The 15,417-nt window shown below is 43.5% G+C and overlaps 1 protein-coding gene across 4 annotated transcripts in view; it reads left to right on the forward strand.

Moving 5' to 3' along the window:
- The window catches only part of ANO4 (anoctamin 4), a 255,081-nt gene that overhangs the window by 64,356 nt on the left and 175,308 nt on the right, over positions 1-15,417 (forward strand). For 2 of the 4 annotated variants that reach the window (XM_053257091.1, XM_053257093.1), the window contains exon 2: positions 11,471-11,680. In XM_053257091.1, coding sequence (XP_053113066.1) covers positions 11,608-11,680 — 73 coding nt within the window. In that variant the 5' untranslated portion in view covers positions 11,471-11,607. Of the gene's footprint in view, positions 1-11,470; positions 11,681-12,536; positions 12,550-15,417 lie in introns of all 4 variants that reach the window. The other 2 variants (XM_053257089.1, XM_053257092.1) reach the window with 2 other exon arrangements.

Raw genomic sequence — 15,417 nt, forward strand, 5'->3', positions numbered from 1 at the left:
TGTATGTGATTTCTTTTCCACTGTTCAAATATCTCATGCTTTAAACTGAGAAGACTAATCCTGGCAATCAGCCGTGGTTCTGAACCAACCAAAATGTCTGGACCAGCTGTTGTGTGACATGACTTTTACATGGGTCACCAGCAGCACAATCTGACATCTTAAAGATTATTACTGGGGCTTTATGTTCAGAAAAATGGAGGAAACCAGGCTATAACTGATAGTGTCATGTTGCAGAGTGCCCTGAAGCAAAGCCTTGCATAAGGCCCTGCACATCCGTGGCACTTCTGCCCCACCCTCCTGGTGTACCTTCTGCCACCATGTCTCCCCAGTCTTAGATGAATAAGGAGGGATGAAGGGGGCCTGAATGGCTGAAATAAGTGGCAGAGATGGACAGGGGTCTGGCTCCTCCCACCCTCAGCAAATGGCAGGGAGATGGGACATGATGGTGGCTGCAGCAGTGTTTCCTCCTCCTCATGTTATAAGGTGGGAGAGGGCAGAGAAGACACCACCACCACCCGCCCACACCTGCTGCTTTAGCTGAGGGAAGAAGCTGCTGCTGAGTCCCTCAGTGGCAGCTCTCTTCTACTCCTCTACCTTCAGCAAATGGGCCTTCTTTCCAGATGCCACAGCATCACCTCAGGGGGCTCTGGAGGGTCTGTAGGGATTCAGAGAACTGCCTTATACCAAGTTAGATGATTGGTCCATCTACGTCAGGCCGCACAACATAAGGCCCAAAGTCCAGATCTGGCCCACGGGGCCTTTTTTGCTGGTCCACAGGAAGGAATATCCTGTAGCAACAGCAGGAGTCATGGAGAACTCTTGGCCTGTTCAGCAGATGCGCAGCAGAGTCTCAATGTAGTTGACTGATTGGGACCAGACGTCTCCCACCCTTAGGCCAGAGTCTACTGACACCATCCATCTTTCCCCATGTTTTCCCACTGACTCCAATCCTCTGCCCCTCGCTTTTGTTCATATTGTTAATAATCAATGTTAAGGTAATAATCACGTGCTGAAAATTAACCTTGGCCTTCACACATTAAGCCATGATTGGTTCCGGCCCACTGGGGCATTTCAGTTGTGCATATCTGATATTCTAGGTCAAAATTGTCTACACTGACTGGCAGTAGCTTTCCAAGGTTTCAGATGGGTATTTACCAGCCCTAACTGGCGACATTGGGGATGGAATCAAGGACCTTTTGATTGCAAAGCAGGTGCTTTTCCATGGAGCTATGCCACCATCCCTCTTGTAAGTTTCTTTGTCAATGGGGAGGGTGAGAAAAGGTGTGGTGCTCTTGTGCCACCACTGCCTTGCACACCACCTCTCCTCTGCAAATGGAAATGGCCCTTGGAATGTTTCCATTTGCAAATGAGGCAGGTGGCAGCAGTGGCACGAGTGACTCCCAGTGACTCCCTCCTCCTGGCACCCCCTACCCACCCAGTATGGGCCCTGGAGTCTCAGGGATCCATTGTAGGCCCCTGGCCAGGGCCCAGGTTGGCTGATTCCTTGTGCAACCCATGCATTGACTTCAGCACTTCTGTTTTTATTTGAGCAAAGCTATTTAATGACCGCTTGCAGGCATCCCAGATCAGTCCAGATTTGCTGATTATTTTCTTCAATGTAAAAGTGCTTTGGCATGTGCTATTTTCCTATTAAAGGAGGAACAATTCTTCAGATTGCTACAGCCAGTCAATCCAGTCCCATCAGATCATCTGCTGGAATCCAGTTTAATAGAAGCTTGGTGTTACATTGTGAAATTGGTCTGGAAATTTTCTTCTTGTGGGGCGGGTGGGCGGGAGGGAGGGGTGCTAATTTGCCTTGTTTTGCTCATGACTGGAAAATACCTTTTGTCCACTTCAGATGTGAAGATGGCAAGCAGAGGGGCCGTCTATGCATTCAGCATTGCAGGAGGTCCCAGATTCAATTTCTCATATCTCCAGCTATAGGATATTAAGTAGCAGGGATGGGAAAGTCCTCTGCCTGGGATTTTGGAGAGTTGTTGCCAGCCAGAATAGGACAGTACTGGGCTTGATGAATGAAGAATCAGATTCAATATAATGCTTCTTATGTCAAATTTGCCCTACATCTGGTCTCTGAATTTGACTGCATGAAGATATTTCTGTGTTTCACATATGCAGCATATCTATCATCATATAGATTATTACAGTGATCAGGAACTAATCAGGGTTTCTGTGCCTGCATGAAGCTTTACATAAGCTTGATGTAAGGAGGAGAGCTGGTCTTGTGGTAGCAAGCATGACTTCTTCCATTAGCTGAGCAGGGTTTGCCCTGGTTGCATTTGAATGGGAGACCACATGTGAGCACTGTAAGATATTCCCCTTAGGGGATGGAACCACTCTGAGAAGAGCATATAGGTTATCAGACCAATGGTTTGACTCCGTATATGGCAGCTTCCTATGTTCCCGTGACATATGCAGGTTTCCATGTTTATTTCAAACAAATGTATGCTCTGATGATGCATATGTAGAGCTGTCTCCTTAAACTGATTTGAATGGGGAAGCACTTGCTTCTGTACATCTGTGTGTATCTGTGCTGGTGAGCCCTCTCTCCACATGTGCAAATGGAACTGCTGAATTAGGGCTAATACCACAATTAATTTATTACTCAGCAGGATACATGTCCTCTCACTGATGTCACTTTAATCTTAGTTATATACACTGGTGTGTTGATAGGAGGGTTTGTTTGTTTTTTGCACAGGAAGCATAATGATCTGGCTTTGCAAGTAGAGCTGAAATTTTTGTGCTTCTGAATTCAGCAGAATTTGGCCCATTCAGTATTTTACTCATGAGATGGGATGCTACAGAAAAACCTTCTCTCTGGGCGGGCTCCATTTTGCATTGGCAAAGTTTAGGTCCAATCATGGATGGTATGGTTCCTTTCCATTCCCATCAGAGCTGCAGGCACAGGAAGGAACTATGTGATCCAGGTAATCACCCTGTTCAGAAATGATATACCCAGATTCAAGGCCAATGTGAGCATTCTTATTAGCCCCATCTCTTCCCTCCCCATGCCCTCTGCACTTTGTATCCACACTCCCTTCTCTCCTTGAAGATATTTGTCTGTACCAAGGGAGAATGCATCCAGCATTCCAAATCACAGAGAACAACTCTCTGCAGGTACAGCATTTGCTGTTGCAGACAAACACTGAGCTCAGAAAGAGGCATAGATACAGAGTGCACCACTGTGTACAGAGTGCACCATAGATACAGAGTGCACCACTGTATAGTGTATGTCATCAGAAAGTGATGTCAGCACCTTGCTGATCAATGGAACAAATAAAGATGATTGATTGATTGATTGATTTCAGCACTTCTATATTTTATTGATGCTATGTGAAGCAATGTGAAAACCAATATGAGAGAGTTTTTTGGTGGCAACCATACCATATCAGTAATGGATTTAGGAATTACAGAAGCAGAGAAGCCTAGACCAAATGTCCCCAAAATGGGACTACTGGGCTTGAGAATGAAGCACAGTAGGCCAAAGGAGGATAACAGAATGCCTATTAGTACCTTCAATGAAGAAACGAATAAGGCTATTCACACAAGCACTTTGAATAAGCCAAGAAACTAATTCTTTTAAGATATTCACTGTTCACAAGTGTAGGCGCACTAAAAGTCCATTGCTTCCTCTGGCACAGATTGTTCGGCAAGTGAGAAGAAGGGGTTGAACTGAAAACTGCAAGCCCAGAAACCACAGCATTAAAATGCTTAATGAAAAAGATTAATTTGAAGTATCTGAGTCAATCCAACATTTACTGGAGAAATGTAGGTCAAATCCTGGATTAATATGTTGTGTGGCACTGATAACCTTCATGCTTCCCTACTTATCCATCACAACCTCTTTTCGTTATTTAAGCCCCATATTTCTCCTATTAAGGAATACAAGATACATTACTAGCAACATTTCTGTGATCTACACTGCATCCTTTTGATGACATCATTTCTGAACATACTGTTACTATTTTATGGCTCAAAAAGGTATTTTCTATTTAGAGAAGCTGAAGTAACTGATGTTTGTGTCTGGACTGCTGAGCAAGGAAAATCTTAGAGGTTGTTGGGAGCCACTAGTGGAGACATTGAAGAACAATTTGTCCTGCATTTTGTCCTTGTCCTGCAGAACAGCGTTCAGGCCCTCCTGATCACCTGGGAGATTTCCACATTTATATTCCACAGCCATTGTATAAAATGTCCCATATATTCCATCTGGGTTGGATGAGAAATCCTCTCCCTGGTGATTTGTAAACTTCCACATGCACACAACGTAGAGTGACAGCAGCCAGAAGTGAAATATTTTGGCCCAAGCTGTTGCTAAATTCTTGCTCACTTGCGTGCACAAAAACATACACATTGAAGCTATTCCCACAACCAGGAGAGATCGGGCTAAGGGAGCCTAGCCCGATATCTCCTGGTTGTCTGCTGCCACGGGAGTCACGAGGCTACCCAAACGACCTCTCCAAACGACCCCTCCCCTTAAACGAGGTTACCCAAATGACCCCTCCCCTTAAACGAGGTTAGTGGAGCGAATGCTCCGCTAACCCCATTTAGTTGATTGTGTGCTGCCACAGCACAGCTCCATGCCACGGCAACACACAGGAGACCCCCGCCAGGAAGCTAAAACAAGCCTCCTGGCCCTGGGGGTCTCTCCAGAATGCCCCACGCACTCGCATGGGGCATCCTGGAACTTCTGGGGGCCAGGCAGCCCCAGATCCCCGCAGCCCCCACCAGCTCTGTGATGGGGCTGGTAGTCATGTGGGTGGCCAATTCAGCTGCCCAGGGCTGTAAGCATAATCATCTGCAGGGAGAGCAGGCTAAGGCCACTCTCCCTGCAGAGCCTAGTAAGGCGCTTCACACAGGTTAGTGTGAAGCGCCTCAGTATCTCTCCTTTGTACATGGCTCTCTCTCACACACACACCCCTTCTCTAATGTCAGATGTTAAGGACAAACAGAGGAAGCAGCTTATAGGATGTGGTTTTAGGGCTGTAGCATTGACGCAGACATGATTATTGTTTCCTAGCTCAAGTGCTGCAATCAGCAGCCGTTGTTTCTCTCGAAGGCCCAGTGCAGTGCAGCTGTGACACACTACACTGCTCTGGCAGACCAGGGTTGAAGACGGGTCCTGCTTATTGCATGGCATTGCACAGGCTAAAAACTATACTTGTCATTAGTGAAAACAAAGAATGAAGCAGGAGTGTAACACCATCTTGCTTATCCTGTCTTCTCCACATTGGGATCTTGCAGTTTAGTTTAAACTACAAGTTAAACTTGTAGTTTAACTTAAATGTAAACCACCCTGAGCCATTTTTGGAAGGGCGGAATAGAAATAAAACAAACTAACTTATCTTTCAGTTGATCAAGATGGCAGGAGATTTTTCCTAATACCGAATTCCTATATATATTGTTACACCCAAAGTGTCATTTTCCATCCTGTTTGTACAATCTTGATTGCTTCTATTATGGATTACTGCACTAGTATTCATGGTTCAGAGAGGAGAGGTGATATTTCTGAATATATATATATATCCTAAATGTTATTTATTTGTAGTATTGGGTTATTGTGGTGTTTAAAAAAAATTCTGCAGATAAATGGAAAGGAATGCAACAACACACTTATGAAAATACCAAGGGTAAAGGGCCAAGGCAATCATATTTTGGAGCCTGTTTATGCAACATTTGTGGCTGTTTCAGTCAAAGCTGCCTGTCTGCAGTTTCTGCCCTTCTTGTGTGCAAACCATGCAATTGCTCTACTTTATGATTATGAAACAGGCCAAGATGAAACCATAAATCTATATTTATTTAAAACTATTAATTACATTATAGCTATGGTGCTGTGTGATTTATTAGAGTGACACATACTTTCCTGGTTTTATTCTAAACCTCTTCAGTATTAGTTAAATCTGCCAAGAAAGATAAGTTTGAGGAATGACCTCTCCGAATAATCTGAAATTAAATATTTGCTTCCCTCTTAATTAGCACAATGAAAAGGTTAGCAGGGCTGACAGCCTCCAGTGTTCAGATAATTCAGGCTACCCATTCTTGATGTTTGCTCCTTGGAATGAAATCCAAATTTTTTGCCTGAGGCAAAAAATGACACCCCCATCTGTGGGCAGGTGGCTCATCATTTGTAGGCTGTGGTGCTGAGGCAGCAGGGGTAACGTGTAAACACCCTCAGACTATGCCAGAAAGCAAGGCAGTGACAGCAGGGACATGCCTAACTCACCGAGTGGGGAAGAGGGGAAAGAAGAGGTTCACCCCCATGGGGTGAGGAGAGGAAATTAACAACATGCCTGAGTGGAATGAGGAAGGTCAGTGGCAGTGAGCAGACTTGATAGGCCTGTGGAGTGGCATCCATAGTGGCAGGTGGCAGGAATTTTCCATCTCTTGCACCCCTCCTTGTGCCCGAGTCCGAAGCTACCACCTCACACTGACTAATGGAAGGGCCACCCCTACCAGACAATGCTATCCAGGTGACAATAAAATCCCAGTTAGCATCTTTCCTCTTCTTGTGCATACAGCTGAATTTCCTTGTGGCCAGGAAAACCACAAATACACATTTCCCATGGGCTTGACCCATATTGAGTATTACATTATAAAAATGAAGAATCCCTTTTCTGTATAAGGATGAATTCCCTTACCAGAGACAAGGTTGGCTGTCCTCCATTTCTGTTAAGATAGTCCATTATCCCTGAGAGAGAAAGCTTTTAAGAAAGAGATGAAAATGTTGCTTTCTAGGAGCCATTTTGTGGTTATGTTTGGCTTCTTTGTACATCAAAGTACCTTGCCCTATCTTCTACCCTTCAGATTCTAATCTAGCACAATGGAGAAGTGTGAATAAAATTGTTGTGTGCCCTATTTTTCCAAACCCTTTACTTTGGTTAGGTTTACCTATTTTGCCATGGATTATTCAGAAACTCTGCGCTCAACCCTAATAACTTTGAGTCATTTAGTTTTATACTGCATACAGCCTGAAAGAGGGTTCTCTTCCCTCCTCTTAAACATCCATGCTAATTTGTCATGGACAAGGTAGGTCCTAACACACACACTCACATAAACAAAAAATAAATCCCACCATGGTGAGTAAAATGCCACCTGATGTTCCAATAATAAATGAAAAGGTTACCTTCTACAAAATATCTTATTTTGTTGCTTTCTTCCCTGCCTTCTCTGAAGCGAATAATATGGATTAGTTTACCAATTACTATTTCTTACATTTCTTTCATTTCTTATCCAACTGTATGTACAGTTATGATTAACTCATTGTAATGATTCTGGCTTATATTATGTACAGCATTACAGAAATGTAATGTTGTGCCTCGGGGCTGCTGCTGCAGACTCATAAGGTTGCCCAGTGTTGTAAGTATGGGCGGTTGTGGAAGCGGCATTACTGCAGTTTCCCTGTTGTTGTGAATGGGGAAAACTGCAGACATGCTGCTAGTGCTCTTGCCCACTCTTACCAGCACTGGAGCTGCATTGATGGTTTTAATGCTGTTTTAAAATATTGTTTAAAAAATTATTAAATTGTTGTAATGTTTTAAACTTTTTTTCCCTTTTAACTAATGTTTTACTTTTTCTGTTTTTATTTTGTTGTAAACTGCCCAGAGATGTAAGTTTTGGGTGATATAAAAATATGTTAAATAAATAAAATAAAATAAAATAAATTCTGAGTCTGTAGCAGGCCTGGGGCACAGTGTTACAGAGCCGTAACACTATACATAAGTTCGGCAACCATCTTCATATTGCTCTATTTAATCTCTGGGAGAAATATGCAAATAATATTCCATGGCAGAGTCACTTGTTGATCACTACAGAAATGGACGGCTGGGAGCACCTTGTGTAGATTTACAGAAAGTGCTTCTTTACTGCTGTTTTTGTTGGATTGTTCCCATAAAGATGAGGTGCCAAATGAGCATGGATTTTTCACTAGCAATTCAGAGGGAGTTAAAACAACTTGGATGCAATTTCCCTGGAAGTGGCTTTTCGCTTTCTAACCACAGGCTTTGGTGCATTTCTACCTGTAGCACTCAAGACAATATTTTATGCAACAGAAGCAAGGATGATAGGATGCACAGGCATTGTGGCCTGCAAAGATGAGAAGCTGATTTGTGATAGGTTTTGCTACAGGAGTCAGCCTTTGTAAAATATTGACAGCTGCTTTGGGATAGGGTTATGTGACAAGAAAGTACTACCTGCAAGAACTTTGAACAAACTCATTTTTCTAGCAGACTATGGTTATGGAAAGGACAATGAATTTGTTGAGTCATATCCAAATTCAGTATCATGATTATACACTTTACAAAATTCTCATAGTGGTTTGTGTAGAATAAAAATAAGACAATTATCTGTCCCTAAAGGGCTGACAGTCTAAAAGAAACACAAGGTGGACACCAGTAACGGAAACTGGAAGGACACTTTGCTAGAGCTGGTTGCTCTCCTCTTGCTAAATATAAGAGAGGGGTAGAGGTTAATATGGAATATGAGTCACCACATGGGGGCACAGTTATATGGGGGCACATGGAGGAAACTCCATGGGCTCATATTCTTCTATTTTATCTTTCCACTCCTTGTCATGTGCACGGGCAGCATGCCAGGGTGGTTCAGGGAATATGGGTGGGAGGGGGGGAGGGAACTAAGCTTATCTTCCATAACTTCATCCAACCCTTCATCTCTGATCTGAAACTGCCTCAGCATTGGTCTATCTAGGTCAGTATTGTCCACACTGACTGGCAGTAGTTCTTCAGGGTTTCAGATGGATCTTTCCCAGCCCTACCTGGAGATGTTGGTGAACTGAACATTACCACTGAATCATAGTCCCTTGTTTGCCCAGAAGAGTTTCATGTTCTATAATTGGGAATGTTGATGTTGAAAAATGCCAGTTGGGAGAACAAATATTTGAATTCTTGAAGTGGCTGCAAAACAAGAGCAATTTTTCTTTGAATTGGTTTCAGCTTAAGTTCAGCCAGTTTCAGTATTCAAAGGACCAACTTGTTTGAGTACTTTCTACTAAATGCAAGAAACACCATGAGATATCTAAAAGGTTAATGAAAGTAATATATCTATGTTTTAATTAACATTCAGGAATTCATTCCTCCAGTATTTATTATTATTATTATTTATTAAATGTTTATATATCACTTTCCTGGATGATTAGTTTAAAATCTCCTTAAATGTGCACAGTCCAGTTCAGCACTCCCCTCCTGGTTGGTAATCAGTTATAGCTCTCCACTATATATGCTGCTCAACCTAGTTGGGCTGTGGTACTCATAAAGTAAAACCAAGTAAACCCACCACCACCACCCAGATGATTACAAATGTCCTTTTTAGTACAGATCACCACAACCAGATCCAAACTTCATAAGTCTCTTTCCTTTGATAAGAGCTAGACTTAATTCCAAGTTCCATAATCAAAGAGTTTACTGAACAACCCCTTTAGATTTTTACTCAACAAGATGTCAAAAATAGCCCTATTCCTTAACAGATGGGCTATTCTCATGATTGATGGAAGCCTGGTTTCCATCTATCGTGAGAACCACTGGGCTCACAGGCTCACGGGTGAACCCAGTGGTTCAATGGCAGCTAGCCCACCTAAATACCCCTCCCCCTAAACAAGGTTAATGGCTCAAGTGCTCTGTTAACCTTGTTTTTGTAATTGTGTATCAGCCACGGCCGCTTGCAGCCACAGCAAACACAGTTGGGGTGGGAGGGAGGGGAGGAGGGACCCCAGGATTACACTGTGCACTCACATGGTGCATTCCCGGGGCTCCGGGGGCCAGGGCACCACTCAGCAGCGCTCCCCTTCCCCTGACCTCCTGGAACTCCAGAACAAACCATGGCTGGGTGTGGAAGTGCCCGACTGAAGCCGCCACTCATCTGGGTGGCCGGATCATCCAGCCAGCAACAAGCTACTGCTTGTCTGTGGGGAGAGCGGGTCAAGCCTGCTCTCACCACAGATCCCCATAAGGCTCTACACATTGATTGCTTTCTTAACAATGCTACCAATAACATAGTGGAGCCAAAAACATCTTGAACCATTGAAAAATGTCACCTTTGATTTCTGCTTCTCAGTTAAGAATGAACCTTCCCCACTACCTTTGCTGACCTCAAGGTCTGGGGCAAAGATCAGATTTTGTCCATTCTTAATTACACCTATTTTTCAGACTGCTTACTTTGATCATTTTCAGAGGCAGCTACTAGGAAGTGGACTGGGGATTATCTGCATAGCTCCATCCCTTCATTTGCATATTATTACCCTTGGTTTTATTTTTTGGTGACATACTCTTGTGAACTAGCTTTTAAATATATTTATAATTGCAGTATTTAATTAAAAATATGGGTTTGCATGTTATATATATGCTATGTGCAGTTTGTTCGTTATATTTACATATCACACTTCCTTCAAAGACCTTCTCGAGCAGGGTTTCTCAACATATGGGTCCCCAGATGTTATTGGACTTCAGCTCCCATAATCCCCAGCCCCAGTGGCCTTTGGTTGGGAATTATGGTAGTTGAAGTCCAGTTACATCTGGGAACCCACACATTGAGAACCCCTGTTCTAGAGTGTCATTTTATCCATGAGGTAGACTTGCTCAAGCCTACCCAGTGAGCTGAACCAAGTGATGGTTTGAACCTGGGTTACCGACACTGAAATGCTTTTATATATCCTGTCTTTCTATGTTAATTTCTTACTATATTATCCCGGAGTGTTCAGCAGGGGAATTAAACTCGTCACTTCTGAATTGTCTCTTGAACCTTGACTACTGGTCTCAGGCTCCACGCAGGTCTTGTCATGTAATAGGTGTATTAAACAGAGTTGTATTCAACTCCATGGCAGGGCTCAGAAAGACAGACCTGCAGCAGGGTTACTATTTTTCTCTATTCCAAGAAAAGAGAGGGATGGGGGAGTATGCAAGAGCAGAATTTGCAAGAGTGTAGTGGTGACTCCAGCAAAGAAGGGTGAGAAAGAAGCAATAGTAGTAACCACTAATGCTGCCTGTAATCCACCCCACCCCACCCCTGCTGTGGAGTATAGGAAAGTCAGGCCAATAATATATTCTTCACATTGAAAAGAACCCAGCATTCTCTTTGCTTCAGTAGTCTATACAACCTAGCTGATTCTCTTTGACAACACAATCCTTAAATCATAACCCAGAGGAATTGCGTTTAAACCAGTGTGACCCTAATGAAGGCAATGAGACTGAGGAACCTATGACATACCCACATTTAATTCACTGTGCCTAAAGAAAACATAGCTACTTACTACACCATGGCTTAGACTAGTTTTAAGATTGGGAAGTCTACAGACTTAAATCAGAATTCAGATTAGCCCAAAATGTAGATCTCTGTCTGCTTCTTTCAAATGAAGGTCCTTTAAAAGCTGTGCTGATGTCTGTAATACAGTATCCTAATTCAGAATTTGCTACCTGTATCTAACAGTTACTTCTTTCGTTTGTCATAGGTAGAAGCTTATCCATTCATGGGGCTGAAAAGTGTGTGCAGATTTACCCAAGGAGAAGTGCAGCAGGCCATCAGTTATCACAGCGACTGCCTGTGGTTAGGCATTCTTCATCCCCACAAGTCAGAAGGTCAATAAAAATGGAAGCTTCATCTTCAGGGTCTATTATATTGCCAGCTCCAACTGGGAAACCACTAGTAACTCATCAGCCAGGTAATATATTTGGCCACAACATTTTCCATATTACGTCATACAAATGAGAATGCTATGCAATATATGCATAGCATTTGATCAAGCTTGCATGGAAATCATTTTATAAATTGACATCAATAGATTGATGTTCACTAGCATGTTGGTCTTTCTTAGTACAAGCAAACCTCACCATCCACTGATCCAACATCCTCAGTTCCACATATCTGTGGTTGGGTAATTGACACCCAACCTTGGCATACGTGTGTGTGTGTGTGTGTGTGTGTGTGTGTGTGTGTGTGTGTGTGAGACGGTTAACAAGGGTTACTTTTGTGTATCCATGGGTTCTTGGTGGCTAGAAATGACCTCCAAGGCCATTCCTGGCCACTATTTTGAAGACAGGAGCCATTTTGTGGCTCATTTGTTTAATCTTTTTAAAATGTGTTTTTTCATGCAAAAACACAGGATTTGGGACTTTAGTGGGGTGTTGCTGGACACCTGGAAGCACACAGAGCACAGTAGGGCACTTTTTAAGGGCACTTTTCTGATGTTTTCAGAGCCTCCAGGAATCTAACTCCCCCCACCCACTGCAACGCCCATAAACTCAATGACCCACTATCCATGGTTGTAGCAGAGAATGGAATCCCCACGGATAATAGGGTTCACTTGTATGCTTGTTCACAGCTGCTATCATCAATAATCCATAGTGAGAGCTGAACAGCTGGGTTGCAAGAAGCAAAGATATTCCAGAGCATCTAAGATTCCCTATCAAGACCTCTCTTCTAGCATTTCAGAAAAAAATACCGAGTCTTGTGTATTTACTCTGCTGACACCTGCTATTCGTGGACAGTGTTGGCAGTCAAACTACTGTGGATGTCAGCATAACATCAGCTGTTCTGTCACTTCCTCTAAGGACAAACAAAATAATGAGGCTCTAGACATGATCCGTGAGTAGAGCCTAACCAGGCTCTGCAGGGAGAGCAGGCTAGCCGTCTCTCCCTGCAGAACAGCAAGGAGCTTACCCTGCTAGCTCCCTCATGGAGCCAGTAAGGGTGGCGAGGATCAGGGGCCCCAGCCCTCGGAAGTCCCAAAACGCCCCACACAAGTGTGTGAGGCATTCTGGGGAGACCCCTGAGGCCGGGAGGCTTGTTGCAGGATCCCGGTTGGGGGTCTCCTCATGAGTCGCCGTGGCATGGAGCCACGCCGTGGTGACTTGCAATTGCCAAAATGGGGTTAGCCAAAATGCTCGCTCCACTAACCTCGTTTAAGGTGGGGGGATTAAGCGGGCTAACCGCTGGGAGCCATAGGGTTCCCGGCAGTTCTAATGACCACTCGAAAGTGGGTTGGGCTCCCTTAGCCCGCTTTCGAGTGGTTGTGTGAATAGCCTCAATGTCTCTTACATCAGGGGTGGCCTAAGATATTGCAGCACCTGAGGTGGGATGCCAAATGCTGCCTCGCCCCATAACCCTTGCTTCATGGTCCCTTTCAAAACTGACCCTTGCAAGCTTTGGTGCAATGGGTGAGGAGGGGGAATGGTTGCCAGAAGCCTCATCTTTTCTCCTCGTTTTTCTTGAAAGCAGTGCAAGGACAGGTGCTCCCTGCAAAGCATGCATGGGTCAGATTGGTCCCAAAGTGGTGCTCTGTTGCCAGCAGCAGGGTGCATTTCACTACCCTGATTGCACCCCAGTAATGTGTTGCCTGGGGCAACCACCTCACCTTGCCTTATGAAAAGACCGCCCCATCTTACATACGCACCAGAACAAGTTGGCAGTTATCAAAATTACTAACATAATCAGTTCTCTCTGTGGCCTCTCACTTGATCTCTTCTTCCTGCATGGAGCCAATGCTGCCTTGGCACTGAAGGTGCTGCAGATTGGGCCTATTTGCATACTTGCACAATGGAAGGCAGCAAACATCTGCTTTGTAGTGTGCTGGCATCCTGTTGAGCCTCCTTGTGAACAACTGCACAGAAAATTTAGTTCTTTCTTTCTCATGGCCCAGATTGTAGCAAGCCCATTTGGTTTGATTATGATGTATACAATACATTTGGGCATACCTCAGTTGTGTCTGTTTGCTAGTTCCTCCATTTCTATTTCTAGCCATGATGCATGCAAGTTTAAACACTTTTCAAAATATTAACGGTGACATTCAAGTTTGTGTTGAGGGTATTTTTAAATTCCTGTGTGCAAAGGGAATGAAAGATATTTCATTATTATTATTATTATTATTATTATTATTATTAAATACCTTTTGGTTCTATGATTCTGTGATCATCTGTTTTTCAGACAATTAATATCAGGCTCAGTTAATTCATTTTTACTCATCTTCGCCCTTGATACAAACAAAATAGTCTCTCACTCACTCTCCCTCTCTCCCTCCCTCTCTCTCTCTCTCTCACACACACACTCATGTTTATCAAAACTATAATTTGAGTTAATTCAACCATCTCTCTGTGATGAGGTGGTTGACATGCCTGTCTGTCATCTGTCACAAATTCTAAAATAGCAGTTATTCTTTAGTTTCCTTCCCACCAAAATTTTACAGAGGCAGGTTACTGTCTGTGATCTACATTCTGTTCTTGGCAAACAAAAAAGAAACTGTGGGTAAACAAGCTTCATTTTCTGTGAAGCGTTTATGCCACTAAAGTTAACCGGAAAATAAAATACGTGGGACATTTAATGTATCCCAAGTTGTGGTAGGAAAGGAGGTGCAAGGTAGTGTGGTAAAGCAGCTTGGGCAAGTAGATTGGGGGTGAGGAAAATAATAAAGATACTATAGAAGCAGTTTTTTAAAAAATGAAAGTTTACTTGGTTCAGAATCTTCTTAATTCCAAAACAGTGCAGTGATCTCAAGTAAAAAATGGGGGAGGGGGGTCTAGTTGAGCAAAAGTTATAGGAGAGAATTGAATAACCGTCCAATAGCCCATAGGCCTAGCAACAGTCTCAAAGGAATATGAAGTATACATTCTTCCAAAGCTTCCCTCTTTCCTCTGCAGAAAACTTGGTTCCCTCACGGCCTCAGTTTCTGCCTCTTCTGTGCTGCAGTGATTCCGTCAGTGATTTCAGCCTCTGCCCCTAACTTCCCCAGTCAGATTTCTCCAGCAGTCTGCTTGTCTCTTCACTGTTCCAGCTATGCTCCTGTCTCTGAGATGTCTCTCCGAGTCTTGCTCCAGTTCAGCTCTTATTCCACCATTGACTAACTTCCTGCCTCCTTTTATTCTCTCTTTTCTCTCCAAAACCAACCCAATCAGAACAAACTCTTTGCTCAGTTTTTAAAAACATACCCAATCAAGTCAAACCCTCTCTTAACTGCAAAAATTAAGCAGCAGAACTCTTTCCCCTCCCAAAACAAACTGTTGAACAGGAGCTGTTAACTTTTGACCCCTGCACAGCTTCTTAACACAGAATAAAGAGAGTAAGCATTTACATATACAATATGAAAATTTGGAAAACACAGAGGAGGCAAAGGCCTCATTCCTTTACACAGGCCATGCACACAGACTGGACTGCCTCTCTTGCTGTCTCTGTCTGTGTGTTTGCCCTTGCTCCATACACACTTGAGGTTTTTATAAATAAATAAATTTTAAATAAATTTAATACAGCTAATTCATTTCCCTCCCACCCATCAACCCTCTCTTGAATCTCCACCCATGTCTCCTTCCATAGCCTAAACAGCATTGAATAGGGCAGGGTGCAGAAGTGTTGGCTGGAGTCCACCCAGTTCCAGGACCAGGTGTGTGAGGACTGGACTTCACCTGGTGA

Source organism: Hemicordylus capensis, chromosome 5 (genome assembly GCF_027244095.1).
Source record: "Hemicordylus capensis ecotype Gifberg chromosome 5, rHemCap1.1.pri, whole genome shotgun sequence".
Taxonomy (NCBI): Eukaryota; Metazoa; Chordata; class Lepidosauria; order Squamata; family Cordylidae; genus Hemicordylus; species Hemicordylus capensis.